Raw genomic sequence first — 24411 nt, 5'->3', positions numbered from 1 at the left:
GCTCAGGGCGGCTCACACCAATAAAATTACAATAAAACAGAAAAAGCAATTGATTAAAATACGGAGGAAGTGTTGGATTACCAGACATCAGGTTCTGCACTGACAATGTAACACAGAGGCGCCGGATAAAGATCTACCCAAAGAGGAAGCCCTGGATGACAAGGGAGGTCCAGGGGTTGCTAAAGGCAAGAAATACTGCTTTTAGGAGTGGAAATACGATGCTGTATAGCTCAGCCAGAGCGGATTTAAGGAGAGGTATCTGGGTGGCCCAAAGAGGTGTACAGTGGTGCCTCACTTAACGAATGCCGTGTAAGACGAATTTTTCGCTAGACAAATGGATTTTGCGACCGGAGGTTGCCTCGCAGGACGACGAGGTTTTCTATGGCCGCACTTCGGCTCCGGGGTTCAGAGCCGAAGTGCGGTGGTGCGGGGGCTGCAAAGGCAAGGAGCTGTGTGCCAGGCGTCTGAAGGAAAGCAGCCCCCGCACTGCCGCACTTCAGAGGATCGGAAGTCAAGAGGGCAACCAAAATGGTCAAAGGCCTGGAAACATGCCTTATGAGGAACGGCTTAGGGAGCTGGGTACGTTTAGCCTGGAGAAGAGAAGGTTAAGGGGTGATATGATAGCCATGTTCAAATATATAAAAGGATGTCATATAGAGGAGGGAGAAAGGTTGTTTTCTGCTGCTCCAGAGAAGCGGACACGGAGCAATGGATTCAAACTACAAGAAAGAAGCTTCCACCTAAACATTAGGAAGAACTTCCTGACAGTAAGAGCTGTTCGGCAGTGGAATTTGCTGCCAAGGAGTGTGGTGGAGTCTCCTTCTTTGGAGGTCTTTAAGCAGAGGCTTGACAGGCATATGTCAAGAATGCTTTGATGGTGTTTCCTGCTCGGCAGGGGGTTGGACTGGATGGCCCTTGTGGTCTCTTCCAACTCTATGATTCTCTGATTCTATGTCTCCTTCTTTGGAGGTCTTTAAGCAGAGGCTTGACAGGCATATGTCAAGAATGCTTTGATGTTGTTTCCTGCTCGGTAGGGGGTTGGACTGGATGGCCCTTGTGGTCTCTTCCAACTCCATGATTCTATGAACTAGCAGGAGTCTTCACTGGGATTTTAAACCGATCCCTAGCCCAGACTACTGTCCCATCTTGCCTGAAGTCTTCTATTATTGTTCCAGTACCAATTCAATCCGGAGAATCTGAACGACTTTCGTTCAGTAGCACTCACACCCATAATCATGAAGTGTTTTGAAAAGCTGGTACGACATTATGTTATTGCCTGCCTACCAGAGGGATTGGACACATTCCAATTTGCCTATAAAACGAAAAGATCAACAGAGGATGCAATGGCAATTGCCCTCCAAGCTGTTCTTGCACATATGGAGCAGTGGGGGAGCTATGCCAGACTGCTTTTTGTAGATTTCAGCTCGGCATTTAATACCATTCTACCATGATGTCTGATGTCTAAATTGGGAAACCTGGGGCTCCTGCTATCACTCTGTGGGTGGATACTGGACTTTCTTTCAGATCGCTCCCAGAGGGGCCGGTTGGGCCCTTATACCTCTAATATGCTTAGAACTAACACAGGAACACCACAGGGATGTGTGCTTAGTCCGCTCCTTTGTACTCTTTATACGTATGATTGTGGCGTATGATTATACGTATGATTGTCAAATTTGCAGATGACACAACAGTGATCGGGCTCATCTCTGATAGGGAGGGTGAAACGGACTATAGAGATGAGGTGGAGCGGCTGACAGAGTGGTGCAGAGTTAATAACTTGCTCATAAATACAAAGAAAACAAAGGAACTTGTGGTGGACTTTAGGAGACGGAAGAACGAGGTCCAGCCACTTTTGATTGACGGAATCTGTGTGGAGAGGGTAACAACGTTTAGATTTCTAGGCATTGAGTTACAGAAGGATCTGTCCTGGAGTGTTAATACAAGGGGGCTTGTGAAGAAGACACAGCAGAGACTGTATTTTTTGAGAATTTTAAGGAAAAACCATCTTCCACAAAAGCTGCTGCTTGCCTTCTATCACTGTGCCATACAGAGCGTGCTCACGTACGGTTTATGTGTGTGGTACGGAAGCTGTACTTCCCAGGACAGAGCAGGGCTGTGTAGAATTATTAAAACAGCAGAGAGCATTATTGGCTGCTCACCCTCCACCTTAGAACAAATCTACACCACCAGGTGCCACAGAAAAGCACTAGATATATCAAGAGATCCAACGCACCCTGGTCACCATTTCTTTCAGCTCCTGCCATCGGGACGGAGATATAGAACTATGCAGGCAAGAACGAGCCGTCTCAGGAACAGTTTCTTCTCTAGAGCGATTTTGGCCCTAAATGGAAAGTCTGGACTTTGAAGTCATCTTATTTTACTTGTTATATTGTATTGTATTACATTGTTTTAATTAGTGTTTTGTATTAATTTTGGATTATGTGGAATGCTTTATCTCAGCGGATGTGGTAACCAAGTAATTTTGTTGTTCCCACAAGGGGACAATGACAATAAAGATTATCTTATCTTTTATTCAGTCTCACCAGCAATTATGTGTGCTGAACACACAGAAACCCATAGATAATGTGAAATTACTGTGAGTCTCCAAATAACACTCCACACATGCAAGCAGATTAATGGAATAGGACACATGATTTCCCCACCTCCTTAAAAAAAAATTACTTAGATTTATCTTCATGGTACAAAAGATAATTTCAAAGAAAGCAATGGTTACAAGAGTAAACAGCAAATAACTTGTCCTGATGGAATTGTAGACTTTCATCCTGCAATATGTTAACGTTTCATTTGATTAGTCTAAAAGATCACGACACAATTCCCCATAGTGCTGGATGGATTCCTGCAACAGTCTTAACAATATACTGTAGGTATTCAATAAACATTGGCCATGTGTTATAAAAGGAATATGGATTGTGTTCCCCCATCTTGATTACCGTGGGAAAACAATATTTAAGATACATAAATTGTGGTCCATGGGGTCACGAAGAGTTGGACACGACTAAACGACTAAACAACAACAAATTGTGGTGCCCAGAACTGAACATAGTATTCTAGGGGGGATCTGACCAAGGCAGAATAAAGTGGTACTATTTTTAGGGACCCAGGTGGTGCTGTGGGTTAAACCACTGAGCCTAGGGCTTGTTGATCAGAAGGTCGGCGGTTCGAATCCCTGTGACGGGGTGAGCTCCCGTTGCTTGGTCCCAGCTCCTGCCAACCTAGCAGTTCGAAAGCACGTCAAAATGCAAGTAGATAATTAGGAACCGCTACAGGAAGGTAAACGGCGTTTCCATGTGCTGCTCTGGTTTGCCAGAAGCGGCTTTGTCATGCTGGCCACATGACCTGGAAGCTATACGCCGGCTCCCTCGGCCAATAATGCGATATGAGTGTGCAACCCCAGAGTCGGTCACGACTGGACCTAATGGTCAGGGGTCCCTTTACCTTTACCCGTTTATTCTTGCCTTTGATCTTTGACCCGTTTGGTGTCATCTGCAAATGGGATGAGCATCCCCCCAGTTCCTTCATCCAAGACATTTATAAAGACGTTGAACAACAATGCAGCACCCCTCTTTTCAGTTTTCCCCAGGATGATGAGGAACCACGAAGGAGTCCTCTTTCGGTTCAGTCAGTCAAATCCACCTAACAGTTACCTCGTTCAGCCAACATTTTATACAGCTTCAGATATATATATATATATATATATATATATATATATATATATATATATATATATATAAAATTCATCTTGATTCATTTTGCACACATGAAAAAACAATACATTGGAGCAACAACAACAAAAAATACAAAATACAAAAATACAAAAAAGAGAAAGACAAAAGTGAAAAAAGCACAGGAAAAGAAAAATGCCAAAAAATACAAAAAAATATAATAACCTCATATAATCTTCATAACATTTTAGACTTCCCCGGTTCCCCCCTCATTGATTCCCTATTTCAATTAATCAAAAAGCAATATTCACAATATTAAATAAACAAAAAAAATTATATATATCCTTATAATCTATTAATTATATCTCCCCTTAGTTTAAATTTTACCAGCAATGAAACTCCATTTTAATATTTCCTCATCCCTCATAATCTTTATAATCAATCTAATAGCAATTCATTCCCCCCTTCCCCTGGACCCAGATTCCCCAGATGTCTCAGCGAATTCCATATTTCCTACCAGTGTCGGACTTTCCCAATCAATCCAGCCTAAAATCATACAGTTAGCCTTTTTAACCCACTCCCACCCTTTCCGAAAACTTCCACCAATATTTTTTAAACCAACTCTGTTTTCCCACTTCTCTTACTGCTTCTTTCTTCCCATTTTCCCAGAGATTTCCTTGCACTCCCTCTCTCACTGGGAGTGCAATAGTCCCCCCTGGTTCTCCCTTGAGGAGTTCTTTATTCAGATCCAAATTCTGTTCCACATCTCCCACTTGTGGGACATTCTGCCAGCCTTCTTCCTCCTCTCCTTTGCAACTTTTAAATTCCAAATTATTAATACTGTCTATTATTTGTGGGTTTTCCTCCAATTCCTCCAAACAGGTCTCTTCTCTTTCCACCTCATTTTCCTTGCTGCACCGTGCATCACTTAATTGTTTATTAATTTGTCACAATTCCTTATTATTCTTGACCAGTTCATCTTTAATGTCCAAAAGTTCCCAATAGAGCTTCGGCCAATATAAGTCTTGTGATGATGTTGAGTCTGCCATCGGTCTTGCCTTCTCAGATCCCATGGGAAAACAGGAGATAACCAATCCGGAAGTGGCAGGAATCAAATTTCCAAATAGACACCATTTTAAGTCCAGTTATGGCTATTCCACTCCATTTTAATTCTTTTGTTATAGCTCCGAATTCTAATTCACAGACTTAAGCACCTCTTCAATATCTCTTTGTAAATTAATCCAATCCAATTGACAATAAAATAATCCAATCTTGATAGCAACAAAATTATAAATCCATTCACTGGTCTCTCCAGGGACCCAGATCCAGCTTCCTGGTGGAATTTTTAACTCCCTTAAAAGTCTTGCAGGCAATTTACCTCAGTTCAAACCTCTCTCCCCCAAGCCTGCTTCAGGGGAACATTTTAGCAGTCCAATTCCCGGTAAATTGATTGCTTCCTTTCACCTTTCCTGCTAAGCGGTCAGGTTACTGCTTCAAAGCAAATCAATGTGGGAGACCAACTTCCGTTTTTAGAGTCTCCCACCGTGACCAATTCATTAAGATTATTTAGCCAATCAAATAATCGTTTTACTCACGATGTCCAAAATCAGCAGAATTTTCTTTTTCTTTAGGAACAATCCACCGCTCTCCGCTGCTGGCTCAGAGCTTCACTCCGAGAGGGTAACAATGGCGCTCGATGGCCGGCGGCACCCCACTCGCTTCGGAGCTCCTAACAGGGCTTACCGGGGAGTAAAGGGGTCGCTTTTGGGGCTCTGCCGAGTAACTTCATCTCCAGAAAGCTCTATCTGGAGCTCTTTTGGGGGCCGCGTCGCTCTCGCGGCTCTCCCCTCCCCCTCTCGGAACCCGTTCCCTCGGACCTCGAGGGGAGCGTTGCCGCGCAGCGCTGGCAGTAGGCCAGAAGTCCCACGGCTTCAGATATTTTATTGGGGGAGCAAAGACCCCTTGGCCTCTAAGAGTTGGCTTCTATTCCTTACACCCACATGTATCAGGATGGTTACAAAATCACAATATGAAATTACACACAAAACATGCAATCCCCACCTCCCTACCACATTTTTAAAGGGCATTACATGTCAATCAGCCAAAAGGCCTGGTTAAACAGGTGTGTTTTTCCCTAGGGCTGAAAGCTGTGTAATGAAGGATTTTCCACCCTTCATATGAATTCTTTGATGGCAAGTGAGAGAGAAGCTGTTACTGAAGCTCTTTCCACATTCCACACACTGAAAGGGTTTCTCCCCTGTATGAATTCTTTGGTGTGAGGCGAGGTGGCCACTCTGACTAAAGCTCTTTCCACATTCCCCACACTGATATGGTTTCTCCCCTGTATGAATTCTTTGATGGGAAGTGAGAGAGAAGCTGTAACTGAAGCTCTTACCACATTCCACACACTGATGTGGTTTCTCCCCTGTATGAATTCTTTGGTGGGAGGTGAGATTGGAGTTCTGACTGAAGCTCTTTCCACATTCAATGCACTGATAGGGTTTCTCCCCTGTATGAATGATTTGATGGGAAGTGAGATGGGAGCTCGTACTGAAGCTTTTCCCACATTCTAAGCACTTATAGGGTTTCTCCCCTGTATGAATTCTTTGGTGGGAAGTGAGATGGGAGCTTGTACTGAAGCCTTTTCCACATTCCAAGCACTGATATGGTTTCTCCCCTGTATGAATTTTCTGATGGGAGTTCAGAGAGGAGCTGGTGCTGAAGATTTTTCCACATTCCAAGCACTGATAGGGTTTCTCCCCTGTATGAATTCTTTGATGGGAAGTGAGATTGGAGCTATCAGTGAAGCTCTTTCCACATTCCACACACTGATAGGGTTTCTCCCCTGTATGAATTCTTTGATGGGAATTGAGAGAAGACTTATCAGTGAAGCTCTTTCCACATTCCACGCACTGATAGGGTTTCTCCCCTGTATGAATTCTTTGATGGGACGTGAGACTGTGGCTTTGACTAAAGCTCTTTCCACATTCCACACACTGATAGGGTTTCTCCCCTGTATGAATTCTTTGATGGGAACTGAGACTGTGACTGTGACTGAAGCTCTTTCCACATTCCACACACTGATAGGGTTTCTCCCCTGTATGAATTCTCTGATGGGAAGTGAGACTGTGGTTGTGACTGAAGCTCTTTCCACATTCCCTGCATTGATACGGTTTCTCCCCTGTATGAATTCTTTGATGGGAAGTGAGATTGGAGCTCGTACTAAAACTCTTTCCACATTCCATGCACTGATAGGGTTTCTTCCCAATGGGATTTCCTGGATGGGGAGTGTAACGAGAAACTTTTCCACATTTAAGATATTGATACGGCTTCTCCATTGTGGGGATTTTGTCATGGTCACCCTTGTTCTTGATTTCCAGTACATCACTATCTGCAATGAAGAGAAATGGATTAGAGCCTCAGGGAGAAATTAAGGTAGAATACTTGTTAACACTGGTCATAAAGGAATAACACAAGTGGGCTAGATTGATAGTTTCAATGAAGGGTTGGGTGCATTAATTAACGGGGATCAACTAACATCCTTAGGGGAACCTGTGATTAGATCAGCCTGGCTCTTCTCTCGGATGGATTTTGTTTGGCTCCATCATGGCTTCCCCTCCATTTCCAATGACAGTTTCTCTTTGGACAGCCAAAGACTGATGGGAGGAAAAACAGAAACTGAAAACCTGACAGAAGCTACTTTAACTTCCCTAACAACTCTGAAGTTTGCAGTTAAAATGGTCTGGGGAGTTTAGACCAGGCTGATCATTGATTAATAAGCTGCAAATGGAGGAAGAACATTCACAGAAAAAAGCAGTAATTTACCGTTTAAAGATTTTGTGGGAATATTGTAATCCCAGGTGTTGTATGGGAGCTGTTATGATAAATATATGATGTTTATCACAGAGAGCTGTTTTGAATTAAAAAAGAGACATTATGATTCATAGTCAACAAAAGAGTGGCAAAAGCTGTACTGGGATGCAATCTCAAAAATGATAGAATGATCTCGATACGAATCCAAGGCAGACCTTTTAACACCACACTAATCAAAGTTTATGCACCAACTACCGGTCTAGAGGAAACTGAAATTGACCAATTCTATGAATAATAATAATAATTATTATTATTATTATTATTTATACCCCGTCCTCCTCAGACAAAACTGGGCTCACACCAATAAAATTACAATAAAACATAAAAGAAAGAAAAACAATTAATTAAAATACAGGTTCAAATAAATTTTAAATTTTAAATTTTAAAATTAAGCCTCATTTTAAAATGGCCCAAAGCAAAACCATAAGAGAGGAGAATATAGGGGTCAGATTGGGTCCAGGCAAAGGCCAGGCAGAACAGCTCCGTCTTGCAGGCCCTGCGGAAAGATGTCAAATCCCGCAGGGCCCTGGTCTCCTGTGAGAGAGCGTTCCACCAAGTCGGTGGCCAGTACTGAAAAGGCCCTGGCCCTAGTTGAGGCCAATCTAACCACCTTATGGCTCAGGATCTCCAAAATTTTGTTAATTGTGGACCTTAAGTTCCTCCACGGGGCATACCAGGAGAGGCTGTCCCCTAGGTACAAGGATCCTAAGCCGCATAGGGCTTTAAAAGTCAAAACCAGCACCCTAAATCTGATTCTGTACTCCACTGGGAGCCAGTTCAGCTGATAAAGCACTGGATGAATGTGGCCCCATGGCAAAGACCCTGTAAGGTGCCTCGCTGCAGCATTCTGCACCAGCTGGAGTTTCTGGGTCAGCTTCAAGGGCAGCCCCGCGTAAAGCGAGTTACAACAATCAAGCCTGGAGGTGACCGTCGCATGGATCACTGTGGCCAGATCAGGGCGAGAAAGGTAAGGGACCAACTGCTTAATACGGCGGATATGGGAAAATGCCACCTTAGCTGTGGCTGCAACCTGCGCCTCCATGGAAAGGAAGGCAGTGAAGGTTACACCCAAGCTCTTGACAGAAGGCGCTGGCACTAATTGAGCCCCCGCAAGAGATGGGAGTTGGCCCCCCAACCCCATGTCGACCCGACCCAGCCAGAGGACCTCTGTCTTTGAAGGATTTAACTTCAGCCGGCTCCCACGTAGCCATCCAGCCACAGCTTCCAAGCACCCGGTCAGACTTACAACACCTTCTAGAAATGACACCAAATAAGGGTGTTCTTCTCATTACAGGGGATTGGAATGCTAAAGTGGGGAATCAAGAGATAAAAGAAACAATTGGCAAGTTCGGCCTTATATAGTTCAAAACGAAGCAGGGCAAAGGCTAATAGAGTTCTGTCAAGAGAACAAGTTGGTCATCACAAACACTCTTTTCCAACAACACAAGAGACGACTCTACACATGGATATCACCAAATGGGCAGCATCGAAATCAGATTGATTATATTCTCTGCAGCCAAAGATGGGGAAGCTCTATACAGTCAGCAAAAACAAGACCTGGAGCTGACTGTAATTCAGATCATCAGCTTCTTATAGCAAAATTCCAGCTTAAACTGAAGAAAGTAGGAAAAACCACTGGGCCAGTAAGATACAATCTAAATCAAATCCCTTGTGAATACACAGTGGAAGTGAGGAACAGGTTTAAGGATTTAGATTTGGTGGACAGAGTGCCTGAAGAACTATGGATGGAGGCTCGTAACATTATACAGGAGGCAGCAGCGAAAACCATCCCAAGGAAAAGGAAATGCAAGAAAGCAAAATGGCTGTCCAACAAGGCCTTACAAATAGCGGAGGAGAGAAGGCAAGCAAAATGCGAGGGAAATAGTGAAAGATACAGGAAATTGAATGCAGACTTCCAAAAAATAGCAAGGAGAGACAAGAGGGCCTTCTTAAACGAACAATGCAAAGAAATAGAGGAAAACAACAGAATGGGAAAAACCAGTGGAAGTGATGATATTCCAGCTGAACTATTTAAAATTTTAAAAGATGATGCTGTTAAGGTGCTACACTCAATATGCCAGCAAGTTTGGAAAACTCAACAGTGGTCAGAGGATTGGAGAAGATCAGTCTACATCCCAATCCCAAAGAATGACAAACCTAGACAGCATCTTAAAAAGCAGAGACATCACCTTGCTGACAAAGGTCCGTACAGTTAAAGCTATAGTATTCCCAGTAGTGATGTATGGAAGTGAGAGCTGGACCATAAAGAAGGCTGATCGCTGAAGAATTGATGCTTTTGAATTCTGGTGCTGGAGGAGACTCTTGAGAGTCCCATGGACTGCAAGAAGATCAAACCTCTCCATTCTGAAGGAAATCAGCCCTGAGTGCTCACTGGAAGGACAGATCCTGAAGCTGAGGCTCCAATACTTTGGCCACCTCATGAGAAGAGAAGACTCCCTGGAAAAGACCCTGATGTTGGGAATGATTGAGGGCACTAGGAGAAGGGGACGACAGAGGACGAGATGGCTGGACAGTGTTCTTGAAGCTACGAACACGAGTTTGACCAAACTGCAGGAGGCAGTGGAAGACTGCCTGGCGTGCTCTGGTCCATGGGGTCACGAGGAGTCGGACACGACTAAATGACTAAACAGCAATAATGATTCCACCGGGAGCCTTACCAAGAGAGGCCACAATCCCACAATTCTCCTCCATGACGTCCTTATGCAGAGCTCTCTGGTCAGGATCCAGCAACGCCCACTCCTCCTCTGTGAAATGAACAGTGATGTCCTCAAAGCACACTGGACCCTAAAAGAAAAAGGGAAACGTCCTCCTCTGAGACAGCATCAGTATGATCTGCTACACAATGTTCTGTTGTTTCCTTCCTGTAAATTGTGGTGTTGTTTCAACAGGATTGCTTTGCTGCACATTTTATTTATGGATGCTTATTTTATTCTGTGTTTTAATTATGGCATTCCTCTGTGCAAATATGTGGTACTTCACCTTGTGGTTTTCAAGTCATTCTTCCTACGCAAGCATTCCAGTTTCCCAGATGGAAGGATCCACTTTCTCCTCTCCTCGTGAGCTGTTCTGGGGAGTTCCCTCCCAATGCCCTAGAGCAGGGGTCAGCAACCTTTTTCAGCCGGGGGCCGGTCCACTGTCCCTTAGACCATGTGGTGGGCCGGATTATATTTGGGGGGGGTTGGGGGGGAATGAACGAATTCCTATGCCCCACAAATAACCCAGAGATGCATTTTAAAGAAAAGCACACATTCTGCTCATGTAAAAACACGCTGATTCCCAGACCATCTTTGGGCCGGATTGAGAAGGCGATTGGGCTGCATCCGGCCCACGGGCCTTATGTTGCCTACCCCTGCCCTAGAGCTAAATTCAAGGGGTTCATGGGGGCATGGAGAGGGTGAGGAGTGGGGGGCAGGCTCCATTTTGTAGCAGATGGAGTTGGTTAGGTGAATCCTGGCCACTATTTGTAATCCTCTGTCCACTGCTTAGAGGCCTATTTTAGCATTCAATGATGAATATAGAAATAAAGGAAGCCTAGTTTGGATGGCCATCTGTCTTGGATGATCTAGCTAAGACTTCTGCAATGCAGGGGGTTGGACTTGATGACCCTTGGGGTCCCTTTCAACTCTAGGACTCCATGAAAACTGCAACTACAGATGAATCCTGCTGGCAACATTCAGAAGGCTGATGTCACAGAGTTATCTGGGCAGGAAACCCCACAGTTCACAAGAACACGATATTCACAGACTGGGCTGAGTTTCAGGAGCTCATTCCCTGAGTGTCTGTCAGTTTGCATTTCTTAGTACAGAAAGTATTGATCTGATGTGTAGTGCTCTTTCATATTCTAATTAATTCAAGAGGGCTCTAGAAGCTTCTCTACATAAAAGAAACAAGAAGGTTCCTGATGTTGGAGTTATTCCTTTAGAGAAGCTGGTTTAATGTGGTTCTCTTATCTCTTCTGTCAAGGTCCTGCTGACTATGAGAAGAGGCCAGAAGGAGCCTGGGTTTCACATTCTCTTGCTATCTCTGTTCCTTCTGGTGTTCTGTATATAGTATGCTTAGTGTTAAGGTTTAGACTTATTATGTCATGTAAGTAAAGTCTGCTGCAACTGGATTTCTTATGGACAGCGCCAATCTGCTAACTATTCATTGGAGTTCTGCTCTGGATCAATATTGAGTCAAATTCCATGTCACAAACTCAGCTGCTTAGAATGAAGGCCCTCGGCTCCCCACAGCTTTCCAAGTCCCCTCCTCTCTGGGGTTTCTGGCAAGCGATTGAACAGTGCAGCCTGCCTTTGCTCCTCCATTGTCAGACGTCTCCTGGCTCTGAGAGACAAGCAGGGAGGGTGGCTTCTGGCAGAAGGAGAGGGAGCCACCGGTGGCTCCTCCTTCTCCTGACTCACCTCTGCCTCTCCACCTCCCTCTCACCTCCTTCCTCTTCTGCCTCTGATTCTGGACTGCATTCTGCCACAGAGTCTCCCAGCTCACTAAGCCCTGTTAGCCTTTCAGCTTCTGAGACCTCCTCTTCCCAGGCTTCTCCTCTTCTCCCTCTGACCTCAACCTCCATGCCTTGGCCTCTAAGACGTCTTCCCTTCTTGGTTCCCCGGCTGCTTCCTCCCACCATTCCTCTGTGCCCAACCAGTCCATGACCTTGCTCCATCCCTCAGCCTCTGTCCCCACAAGGCAGCTTCCCCTGACCTGATCTGGTTCCACAGCCACTGTTTCCCCTCTGCCCCCATGAAGAGGTGGATAGGGAGGTATTGACAGCGTCATTCTGTCACCTGCAAGAGAGAAAAGGTAAGCAAGATTTCAGGAGTCCCTGCTTCTCTCACAGGTGAAACAGGGGATCTCTATCACAGGTGGGCCTTTGGAAAGCCTTACCTGCTGAGAGCATTTGGATGTTTGTGCCCATTTCACATGTTAGTTGTGCAAAAATACACCTCCCCTCCTCTGAACCCTTGCTCCCAACTCCCCCACCCCACCCCAAAAAAACAAGATGAAAAGAACCCTCAGATGAGTTGGAAAACCAACAGAATGAGACCGAATGGAGGAAAAACCACCCTCCTCCTTACCCAGTGGCCTCTCTCTGGTGTCCAATGGAGGCCTCTCTGCCTCACAGGAATTCAGGTTCATTTCTGCAAAATGATCATTTTCCTGAAAAAGAAACAAGGATTCAAAACAGAGAATGACAAGAAAGATTATAAAATGAATGTCAAGGCCAACAGCTTTAAGGGTGTTAGATCTCATTCCATGGATGCCTTCCCAGAAAAAGAATGGGCCCTTAGTGGAGCATTATGGGATGTTCTCCGTCCTGTTTTGAGCCCCTTGGGAGTATCCAGAGGAAAGTCTGTCTCACCTGCTTTCTCTCCTCTGCCTGACTCAGGAGGAAACCTTCGGCCAGGGCCACCGCCTGGGAACTGGTCTCCGCTCCACATTCCCTCACCCAGCTCTCCATCTCTGGGGGAAGGACAGCCAGGAACTGCTCCAAGATCACCAGGTCCAGCATCTCAGCTTTCGTGTGCCTTTCTGGCTTCAGCCACTGGTGGCAAAAGTGGTGGAGTCGGCTGCAAACCTCTCGGGGTCCTTTGGCCTCCTGGCAGCAGAACTGCCTCAACTGCTGGCTCTGCACCTCTGAGCAGAGGGTGTCCTCCTCACCCAGGATCTTCTGCACTGGGTTTTCCCAGAATCTCCCACTGCTCCCAGATTGGATGGCATGGCCTCTTCCTGTTCCAGGGCCAGCTGAGTCTTGCACATCCATCTGTGCTCTCAGGAAGCCTCTGAGAGATCGGAAGGAACCCTTTGGTCTTCTGCCAAGTTCTGTCTGTCTGAATGAGAAGCTCTAGCAAATCCTACAAAGCAAATACATTGTTCTGTTACCGAATTTGTAGAATATCCGGAGAAGAAATAGATTCCCTGAACAAGCATGGATGAGTCTTGCTGGGAACCAGTGTAGGACTGCACCACAGCCCAGACTCTGAGCTATCTTTTTTAAAAGGAGAAAAAGGAGGAGGAGGAGGAGGAGGAGGAGGAGGAGGAGGAGGAGGAGGAGGAGGAGGAGGAGGAGGAAGCAGCCTCTAGCCCTCTGAAAAGGAATACTGCAATGCAAAATGTGGAGGAAACTGAAGGGATTTCTGGGAGATGATTCAGCCTGGTTTCTCCTGCCTTCCAGTCAATGCATGAAGTCAGAACTGACTGACAAGGGAATCATTTCTATCTTGTGAAAAATGAATGTGTGGCTCTAGTTGGGGTCCTCACCCGGGGGTCCTTAAGAATTGCTCTCCCCCCACCCGCACTTCTGGGCACATTTCTCCTCTGCTTTTGTCTCCTTTTCTTGCACTTGGACTCTTCGTCACTCTCAAGGCAGACTCAAGGCGGGTAATTTATAATTATTATTCTGTTAGACAGCTTAACACACACACAGCCATTGATGCCAAGGTCCCTGGAGGCTCAGTGAGTAGCAGCACCTATTTCCGGCTCGCCTGGTTTTCCAGCAACAATCCCTTTGGGACAGAGAGGATGTGGTCCTGGGATGCCATGCTCTGGGTGCGAGGGGATTGCTGCAGTGGCCTCCATGTGGAGCTGCCCTTGGAGACGAATGGGAAACTGGTCTGCAATGCAGCAGCCAGACTATGGGCTGGGATCCCTCTCTTTATTCCTGGCCTCTCTTTTCCACTTTTTTCTTTGGGGGGGGGGGCAGTCCACCTCCTCGTCCAGTTTTGGAAAACCCTTTGCACATGTTTCCTCTGTTGTGCAATGACGCTGAGCGACGTCACACAGAGTTAAAGTCCTTTGTTTGAAGAAGGGAGATTTCGTGGGAGTTTGGGATCCTCTGATCTCCAGGAAGGAGAGCCTTGCAGACCTGCCCCCCCCCCCCCCTGGCAGGACCCTCTCCTCCCTGACTTGGCTTTGTGTCCCGTCCCCGTCCCCCGCCCCCCGCTGCAGCCCTGGTACACCCCCGCCCCCCCCCAGGAGAGAGAGAGAGAGAGAGAGAGAGAGAGAGAGAGAGAGAGAGAGAGAGAGAGAGAGAGAGAGAGAGAGAGAGAGAGAGAGAGAGAGAGAGAGAGAGAGAGAGAGAGAGAGAGGAGACTCACCAGATCATCCCAGGATTGAAGGGACAGCGATGCAGCCCTTGCAGGAGAGACATCAAAGCAGGAAAGGAGGACGGGGGAGGGAGGGAGGGGCCTTGGCTCTGGAGGACCTGGCCCCCCTTGCTTCCTGTCCTCTCTAGGAAGGCAGCTCGCTTCCTTTAACCCAGGCATCCCCAAACTGCGGCCGCCCTCCAGATGTTTTGGCCTACAACTCCCATGATCCCTAGCTAACAGGACCAGTGGTTAGGGATGATGGGAATTGTAGTCCAAAACATCTAGAGGGCCGAAGTTTGGGGGTGCCTGCTTTAACCCTTGCAAAGCCGAGTTCGCCAAGCTCAGCCCTCTCTCGCTTGGCAGAACCTCTGCTTTTTATTATTTTTTTATGGATTTAGGGGGGTTACACCAATGCCCAGATATCCTTTTGGGGGTGAGGCTCTTGGTTGGACTCTGAGCATCTCCCTCCCTTGGCCAGAAACCAGAGGAGCAGCTTGCAGGGAAACGGGCTTTTCAGGAGGCAAGGAACCTCCTCCTCGAATTCAGGAGTGGAGAGAGAGGAGGGGATCCTAGGGTCATCTAGTCCAACCCCCCTGCAATGCAGGAATCTCAGCTCAAGCATCCATGGCAGATGGCCCTCCGAACTCTGCTTAGAAACCTCCAAGGAAGGAGAGTCCACCACCTCCCAAGGGAGACCTTTCCCCTGCCATTCTGCTCTTAGATACCCCTCAAGGCAGCCAGTCCTGAGTTCTAGCACTGATGAAATAATCACACTGGCTACCAAGGGGCGACCTGTACCACATGTGGTGGTCATGTGAGAAAATAAAAAGATTTTGGGGACTAATATACGAAGAAATAAAAGAAATGCTAGGAATAACCTTTCCAAAAAGACCAGAGATGTTATTATTAAGCATAACAGGAAAAGATATACCAAACCCATTAAAGGAACTATTTCTGTACGCAACTGCAGCGGGCAGGATTCTGGTTGCCAAAAGCTGGAAAGAAACAGACGTTCCCACTATTTGGGAATGGCAGTGTAAATTACAAGAATTGGCGGAGATAGCCATTTTGACTAATAACATACGAGGCAAATCAAAACAAAACTTTGCCGCAAAGTGGGAAAAATATAAAATTTATGTGGAGAAATATGGTAAAGGAATACCACCTGTACCACTGGATTGAAATTCAAAAGGGGTGGGGAGAAAAACAAACTTCTGATAGCAAAATATTGGTGCACTAAGAAATAAGAACAAATTTGATATTCAGCGTAGACAAGTGTATTGTGTTATGTACGTTCAAAGTCAAGACGAAAAAATGCATTCGGGAAAGACAGGAAGTCCGAGGTGTAAAATCAAATCAAATATAAGAGGCAGTCAACAGGTCCACCTTCCGATCCCACTCCTTACTTAATAACGATACAGAGAAAGAAAAGAACATAAACTTCAATAATATACAATAACAAAACGATTTGACCAAAAGATTACTTTATTAAAGTGAATAACATTTAAATGGCAAAAGCTTTTGAATAAAAGGTACGATAGGGAAGTATGGGTGAACTAGGTGAGGGAGGGAATGGTGGGCGGGTGGGGAGGGGGGAGGGAAAGTGAGGGTTGGGGGCAACAATTGTTCTTTATTTAATGTATGGATCATAAACGTTTTGGATTTATTGTGTACTTTGATTGTGAGCTTCTTCATTTCTTTTTCTTCTTTTTCTTCTTCTTTCTTCTTTCTGTCCTTTGGCTTTCTGCAATTGTTGTAATTTGTATTAAGGTTGTATTTTTATGGAAAACATTTATGTATACTCTGAAACGTTTTGCAATAAAAATATATATGAAATAATCACACTGGCTACCAAGGAGGTACGCAGGTGGCGCTGTGGGTTAAACCACAGAGCCTAGGGCTTGCCGATCAGAAGGTCAGCGGTTCGAATCCCTGCGACAGGGTGAGCTCCCATTGTTCAGTCCCAGCTCCTGCCAACCTAGCAGTTCGAAAGCACCTCAAAGTGCAAGTAGATAAATAGGTACCGCTCCAGCAGGAAGGTAAACGGTGTTTCCATGCGCTGCTCTCGTTCGCCAGAAGCGGCTTAGTCATGCTGGCCACATGACCTGGAAGCTGTATGCTGGCTCCCTCGGCCAATAATGCAAAATGAGCACGCAACCCCAGACTGGTCCATGACTGGACCTAATGGTCAGGGGTCCCTTTACCTTTACCTACCAGGGAGGAACCAAGTGAAGTTCAAAATAAATAAATCCTATTCTCATCATAAATGAGTAGCTTAATACTTTTTCTGTCTAATGATTCTTATGCATGCTTTTTCTGCTAATATACAAAAGTATGCCATTTCCGCTTCCAGAAATGCTTAATTGTGAATTCTAGGGACACTGAAGTTTTTACAGACAGAAATGACAGGACAGCTTTCCAGATTAGTTAGCTGGGAGTGAGACAGTAGGCAGAGTGGCACTGGGCTTGCTAAAATGCCAACTACTACAGGAATTGCTTTCTTGAGAATTTTTAGCACTGTAATACCATTTTTAATTTTTTTTTTAAAAAAAGATTGATTTTTCAGTCATGGCAGTGTGTGAGCCAGGGCCGGCTCTAGGTAGACCCCCGCCGGTGGCGCGGCGCACTAGGGCGGAAACCATGCTGCACCAGGGCGCGCGACCCGCTCGAGACTGCCCTGCATATTAGGAGGTGGGACGTCGTGGCACAAGACAACTCCGGGAAAGGGGGGGGACGGGGGGCGAGCGGAGGGATCTTTGCACTATGGCGGAGCTGTATGTGCTTAAGACGGTCCCCCGCACCGGGACACTGCAAAACAGCCCCCTCCCCGTTAAGAGAGCGCCATGAACAGGCGAAGGCAAGCATTGCAACTGTCAGAAAAGGAGCTCGGCTCCGTTTGCAGAAGAAGCGGGGGACCCCCTGCGGAGAGAACAGCGAAAGTGTCGATTCCAAGAGGATACAATGTATCTGATATTGGCCCAATGTTAGCCTATGGGGAAACTTCAGAAGGGAAGGGAAGCAGGAGGCGTCCCCCCAAAAGCATCTCTGGAAGTGTGCAATGCGCGAGCGAGAGATAAACGCGGAGGGGACAGCTGGACGAGCTAGGCCTTGCAAGGGTTAAAGGGAAGCGAGCTGCCTTCCTAGGGAGGAAAAGAAGCAAGGGGGGGTCAGGTCCTCCAGAGCCAAGGCCCCTCCCTCCCCAGTCCTCCTTTCCTGCTTTGGTGTCTCTCCTGCAAGGGCTGCATCGCTGTCCCCTCCTTCCTGGGATCTGGTGAGTCTCTCTCCTCTCTCTCTCTCTCTCTCTCTCTCCCTCCCTCCAGAGGGTGCAGTGGGGAGACGGTGGGGGTCCCAGGGCTGCAGCAAGGGAGGATGCGGGGGGGGGGGACAAAGCCATGTCAGGGAGGAGAGAGTCCTGCCAGGGGGGTGGAGGTCTGCAAGGCTCTCCTTCCTGGAGATCAGAGGATCCCAAACTCCCACGAAATCTCCCTTCTTCAAACAATGGAGTCCCTGGGACTTTAACTCTGTGTGATGTCGCTCAGCGTCATTGCACAACAGAGGAAACATGTGCAAATGGTTTTCCAAAGCTGGACGGGGAGGTGGACTAGGAAGCCCCACCCCCAAGAAACCCACAGGGAGGGACGAAAGGTGGGAAAGAGAGACCAGGAATAAAGAGAGGGATGCCAGCCCATAGTCTGGCTGCTGCATTGCAAACCAGTTTCCCAGCAATCCCCTCGCACCCAGAGCATGGCATCCCAGGACCACATCCTCTCTGTCCCAAAGGGATTGTTTGTTGGAAAACCAGCCGCAAATGGGTGCGGCTACTCACTGAGCCTCCAAGGACCTTGGCATCCATGGCTGTGTTAATAATAATAATAATAATGATAGTAATAAAATTGCCAGCCTAAATTTGCTTTGTAGGATTTCCTAGCACCTCTCATCACAGGCAGAACTTGGCAGAAGACCAAGGGGTTCCTTCCGATCTCTTAGAGGCTTCCTGAGAGCACAGATGGATGAACAAGACTCAGCTGGCCTTGGAACAGGAAGAGGCCATGCCATGCAAACTGGGAGCAGTGGGGGATTCTGGGAAAACTCTGTGCAGAAGATCCTGGGTGAGGAGGACACCCTCCGCTCAGAGGCGCAGAGCCAGCAGTTGAGGCAGTTCTGCTGCCAGGAGGCCAAAGGACCCCGAGAGGTTTGCAGCCGACTCTACTACCTTTGTCGTCAATGGCTGAAGCCAGAAAGGCACACGAAAGCTGAGATGCTGGACCTGGTGATCTTGGAGAAGTTCCTGGCTGTCCTTCCCCCAGAGATGGAGAGCTGGGTGAGGGAATGTGGAGCGGAGACCAGTTCCCAGGCAGTGGCCTTGGCCGAAGGTTTCCTCCTGAGTCAGGCAGAGGAGAGAAAGCAGGTGAGAGAGACTTTCCTCTAGATACTCCCAAGGGGCTCCAAACAGAACAGAGAACTTCCCATCATGGGCGTACCCAGCGAGGGGGGGGCAGTGCTCCACCTAGAAGCAAAAAAGTGATGAAATGAAACAAAATTAGCTCCCCTCTTTTCCCACCCCTTTTAGCCCCCACCCTCCAAAACAAAACATCTCCTCTGGCGTGAGGCAGCTGGGAAGCCCACAAGGCGAGGGGAAATGAGGGAGCTCAAGAGTCGGAGATGCTGCCTCTCAGGGGCTTTTCCCTCAGCTGCTAAAAGGCCGCCTTCGCCCGCGTCTCTGGGGAGCCATTCTGGCACTGAAAAGGACCCGCTTGGCCGGGCGCGCCAGCCATCCAGCCAGCCGCCCACCCTTCTTAAGCCGCCTGAGAGCAAGCGAGGAGGACGGGCCGATGGCAAGCGAGGCTGTACCGCCATCCGCTTTTGTTTCTTTCCCCTGCATGCCCAGGATTGGAGCTGGGAATGCTGAGTGGGCTGCATGTCCCTGCACGCCTTCTCCACTAGCAGCCCCCCCCCCCAGTTTTGATCCTGGGAACACCCCTGCATCCCATAATGCTCTACTTATGGCCCATCCTTTTTCTTGGAAGGCATCCATGGAATGAGCTCTAACACCCTTAATATTCTGTTTGCTTTAATTTTATTACAGTCATACCTTGGTTTAAGTATGCTTCGGTTTGATGCAGGATGGAGAACATCCCATAATGCTTTACTGATGGCCCATCCTATTTCTGGGAAGGCATCCATGGAATTAGATCTAACACCCTTAAAGCTTCTGTCTTTGTCATTCTCTTTCTTATCTTTCTCCCCATTCTCTGTTTTGAATCCTTGTTTCTTTTTCAGGAAAAGGATCATTTTGCAGAAATAGACCTGGATTCTTGTGAGGCAGAGAGGCCTCCGTTGGACACCAGAGAGAGGCCACTGGGTAAGGAGGAAAGTGTTTTTTCTCCGTATTGTCTCATTCTGTTGCTTTTCCAACTCATCTGAGGGTACATTTCATCTTGTTGGGACCAAGGGTCCAGAGGAGGGGAGATGTATTTCTGCACAACTAACATGTGAAATGGGCACAAACATCCAAATGTTCTCAGCAGGTCAGGCTTTCTCAAAGGCCCACCTGTAGTTAGAGATGCCCTGTTTCACCTGTGAGAGAAGCAGGGACTCCTGAAATCCTGCTTACCTTTTTTCTTTTGCAGGTGACAGAATGATGCCGGCAAGACCTCCTGATCGGTCTATTCATGGCGGCAGAAGGGAAGCAGTGGCTGTGGAACCAGATCAGTTCAGGAGGAGCTGCCTTGTGGGGACAGAGGCTGAGGGATGGAGCAAGGTCATGGACTGGTTGGGCACAGAGGAATGGTGGGAGGAGGCAGATGGGGAACCGGGAAGGGAAGACGTCTTAGAGGCCAAGAAGTGAAGGAAGAAGAAGGATGGGCGATCAGAGTGGGAAGAAGCAGAAGCTTTGGAAGAGGAGGTGTCAAAAGCTGAAGGGCTAACAGGGCTTAGTGAGCTGGGAGAGTCTGTGGCAGAATGCAGTCCAGAATCAGAGGCAGAAGAGGAAGATGAGTGGAAGGAGGGATGTGGAGAGGCTGAGGTGAGTCAAGAGAAGGAGGAGCCACCGGTAGCTCCCTCTCCTTTTGCCAGAAGCCACCCTCCCGGCTTGTCTCTCAGAGCCAGGAGACCCCCTGCATTGCAGAAATCTCTGCTAGATCATACAAGACAGTTGGCCATCCAAAATAGGCTTATATTATTTCTAGATTGAACACTGAATGCTAAAATTGGTTTCTAAGCAGTGGACAAATGAGAACAAATAATGGCCTGGATTCCCCTAACCAGCCCCATCCGCTGCAAAATGGGGCCTGCCTCCCATTCCTCCCCCTCTCCATGCCCCCATGAACCCCTTGAATTTGACTCTAGGGCATTGGGAGGGAACTCCCCAGAACAGGACACGAGGAGAGGAGAAAGTGGATCCTTCCATGTGGGAAACTGGAATGCTTGCGTAGGCAGAATGACTTGAAAACCTACCGTATTTGCACAATGACAAATACCCATAGTCAAAACGCAGAATAATTACAGCGTTAAAATAGGTACCCAAAATTAAAATGAAGAAGAAAAGAATCATCCATAATTAAAATGTGCAGCAAAGCAATCCTATTGAAACAACACAACAACAATTTACAGGAAGGAAACAACAGAGTATTGTGTAGCAGATCATATTTCTGCTGTCTCAGAGGAGGACATTTCCATTTTTCTTTCAGGGTCCAGTGTGCTTTGAAGATGTCGCCGTTCGTTTCACGGATGAGGAGTGGGTGTTGCTGGATCCTGACCAGAGAGCTCTGCATAAGGATGTAATGGAGGAGAATTGTGGGATCGTGGCCTCTCTTGGTAAGGCTCCCGGTGGGGTGGCCATATCTGCCTGGAAATTCAAAAAATACCTCTATGTGACAAACCTCAGATATTTTCACAGAGCTCAACAGCGCCCCCTACAACACCTGTGAACCTAACACCCCCACAATAAACAGTAAATTACAGTAATACCCCGCAAGACGAACGCCTCACGCAACAAAAAACTCACAAGATGAAAGAGTTTTGCGTTGTGGGAGGCATCTCGCAAAATGAAGTTTTATATGGCCGTGCTTCGCAAGACGACCATGCCGTTCAGGGATCCGCTGCCACCCACTGCCGTTGCAGCAAGCAGGAAGCGCGCGGAGGCGGCGGCGGCGCTGAGAGGGCCGATCCCGGGCTGCTGATCAGATGAGAAGCGGCCGGGATCAGCCCCCTCAGGGGGTGCCTCAGGGGGGATTTTTGGGTTGTCCTGCAGCGCAGGCTAGAACTCAAGAGAGTGTATGTGTGGAGGCAAGACCAATAGGAATGCAATAATTAACTATCAATGCATTCCTATGGTAAACTGCGCTTCACAAGACGAAATTTTCACAATACGAAATGACTTGTAGAACGAATTAATTTCATCTTGCGAGGTACCACTGTACAGTTTTTTCTGTGAACAATCTTACTCCAGTTCTGCCTTTTTATACCATGATATGCTTGGCCGTCTGAACTGCTCATGTCATCTTAAATGTCAGCTTCAGAGTTGTTAGGAAAGATAAGTAGCTTCTGTCAAGTTTTTTGTTTTTGATTTTGCTGCTGTCAGTCTTGGGTTGACCAAAGAGACGACTGATATTGGAGATGGAGGGGATGCCATGACTGGACCAAACAACATCTGCCCCAGAGAAGAGCCAGGCTTATTGAATCTCAGGTAGTAGTAGCAGTGATAATAATAGTAATAATAATATTTTTTTATTTATACCCTGGCCATCTGGCTGGGTTGCCCCAGGCAATCTGGGAAGCTTCCAACACATATACAGTGGTACCTCTGGTTGCAAGCGGATCCATTCCAGAGGTCCGGCCAAATCCCGAGGTTTTCTCAACCCAGTTTCTGCGCATGCACGCGACGAAACCTGGTCCGATACGCAGCGAAACTTGGTCCGATACTTCTGGATTTGCCGCTTTCATTAGCTGAAGTTTACATAACCTGAGGTGTTACTGTATAAACATGAAACAGTAACAATAACAATCTAATCCAACGTAAAAAGTACAAAAAATTTAAAATGAATAACTTACATCAAACAAAGCAACATTCATTAATCCATTAGAATTCAATAATAAATACATTCATTTATTACAAATAACAAAGGTAATGAACACACAACCAATTGCCTTCAGTTCTACCTCTACAACAAATTTAATGAGCTTTATTCCATAATTGGGGGCTCCATTTTTGTTCCTGAGCTTCTAATCACTTTTTTCTCCATTGCAGAGAGTGAAGAATTGGAAATCATAAACAAGGATGACCATGACAATGTTAGGACTTTAAACCTAAGACGCTGGCAAATTAGCAAGGTCATGTGATTTAAGTTGTTAAGTCGTTAAGATGCTCAGTATATATAGAGCGTTTGTTTTGTTTGCCTGTGGGGTGTGGACTAGTCATGTCTGAAAGCTCTGGAGGGGTTTCTGTTATTTTTCTGCAATAAAGCTGTCTTCGAAAGTTGAGCTTTGGTGAGTCGTTTTCTGCTGCAAAGCTACAAGAATTCTACAACAAGAAGAATCCAGCCGCTGTGCTTAAAGCTCTGCAAAGAGAACTGTTTCTGGTCTGTATAGCGCAGCAAAAGCGTTTTTACTGGACCAGTGCAGAAAACCTCTTTAGGTTATGGACTGAGTTATGTTTTGGATTCTAATGCTGTGGACTCTCATGTGCTGATTGCTGTATCGTGTGCAGAGGCAGTGAAAGTGGCTTCGGATGTGAGAAGACCTGCTTGGTCATAAATCAAGCCATAAAACAAGGGAGGAACCGAGAGAGCTGCGTAAGTGAAGGCTTACAGCTTTAATTAACTGCAAAAGGCTAGTTTGATCTCCCGTTGTGTTTTTTGCCAATAAACACAAGACGGTGGCAGATTGCTAGTGAAGACACGGAGGGGAAAAGTTTAAAGGCTTCAGAGAAGGCTCGAAGCGTCTGAAAAGTGAGTAAAGTAAATCCCAAGGGGGAAGAAAAGCAAGGGCACTCAGAGGGGGTGGCAATAGACCCCAATAATGGCAGCAGAAAATTTCCAGGTTCCCTTTCCAAAGCTGAACTCTGCTAATTATGTGCAGTGGTCTAAGAGGGCTCAAGTCTGGTTGGAAGCCAAAGAAGTTTGGGCGGACTATGTCCAGAGGCGAAAGTCATTTGTGGCTGTTGCAGCAGATGCTACAGTAGAGCAACAGGCTGCTGCACATGCTCAGAATAGAGAACATGATAAAATGGATACTAAAGCTGGATGCATGTTAATGGTATCGATAGATGACTCTCAACTGCCCCATGTGGAAGGCTTAAGGTCTGCATTTGAAATTTGGGAAGCCCTTAAGCGTATTCACCATAGAGCCACGCCCAGAGAGAAGGTGAATTCCCAGTGTGGGGGAACTGGCAGGCAGAGCTGTAAGGAAGTCTCACAAGTGTCTGCTATGGCCAGCAAGTCATGTTTTCGATGTGGCAGCAGATTTCATCTAATAGCAAAGTGCCCAGAAAAGCAACAGGAGTTTCAGCAACCCAAGGCCAGTTTCCAGAGCTACAGAGGAAGACAACATGAGAACTACAAGAGTCAACGACCCAGAGGGGGAGAAGTTGCTGATAAGGGACTGTCTGCAATGGTAGTGCAACAGAGCTCTAAAAGGAACCAACAAACCTTGAAATGGGTAATTGACAGTGGGGCTTCGCACAGTTTAATACCGGCGACATCTTGTGGCAGTCTTAGGAACTGCAAGACTTTACCAGTTGCAAAAACTGTGACTAT

General features: G+C 46.7%; 2 protein-coding genes across 5 annotated transcripts in view; one reads left to right on the top strand and one right to left on the bottom strand.

Moving 5' to 3' along the window:
• Nucleotides 1-24411, bottom strand: part of LOC118085582 (zinc finger protein 883-like) — a 198628-nt gene that overhangs the window by 36469 nt on the left and 137748 nt on the right. The window contains exons 1-6 of one of the 2 annotated variants that reach the window (XM_060274115.1): nt 14666-14791; nt 12931-13423; nt 12647-12728; nt 12273-12355; nt 10235-10361; nt 3766-7074 (exon numbers count right to left, since the gene is read on the bottom strand). In XM_060274115.1, coding sequence (XP_060130098.1) covers nt 5798-7074; nt 10235-10361; nt 12273-12355; nt 12647-12728; nt 12931-13332 — 1971 coding nt within the window. In that variant the 5' untranslated portion in view covers nt 13333-13423; nt 14666-14791 and the 3' untranslated portion in view covers nt 3766-5797. Of the gene's footprint in view, nt 1-3765; nt 7075-10234; nt 10362-12272; nt 12356-12646; nt 12729-12930; nt 13424-14665; nt 14792-24411 lie in introns of those variants that run through there. The other variant, XM_060274120.1, reaches the window with a different exon arrangement.
• LOC118085607 (zinc finger protein 213-like) lies at nt 17367-23041 on the top strand. 3 transcript variants are annotated; one of them, XM_060274165.1, is made up of 6 exons: nt 17772-17927; nt 18575-19064; nt 19937-20018; nt 20287-20417; nt 21346-21472; nt 22905-23041. In XM_060274165.1, exons 2-6 carry the CDS (start codon nt 18663-18665, stop codon nt 22994-22996), a joined length of 834 nt encoding a protein of 277 aa, XP_060130148.1. In that variant the 5' UTR covers nt 17772-17927; nt 18575-18662; the 3' UTR covers nt 22997-23041. The 3 variants fall into 3 exon arrangements, 2 of the variants coding, with proteins under 2 accessions (XP_060130149.1, XP_060130148.1); XR_009557531.1 differs by lacking the exon at nt 22905-23041 and having other exon boundaries at nt 17367-17927; nt 20287-20681; nt 21346-21447; XM_060274166.1 differs by lacking the exons at nt 19937-20018; nt 20287-20417; nt 21346-21472; nt 22905-23041 and adding an exon at nt 19227-19927 and having other exon boundaries at nt 17367-17927.

Source organism: Zootoca vivipara, chromosome 4 (assembly GCF_963506605.1).
Source record: "Zootoca vivipara chromosome 4, rZooViv1.1, whole genome shotgun sequence".
Classification (NCBI taxonomy): Eukaryota; Metazoa; Chordata; class Lepidosauria; order Squamata; family Lacertidae; genus Zootoca; species Zootoca vivipara.
The sequence above is the reverse complement of the archived record's forward strand: the minus strand, read 5'-3'. Positions and strand labels throughout refer to the sequence as shown.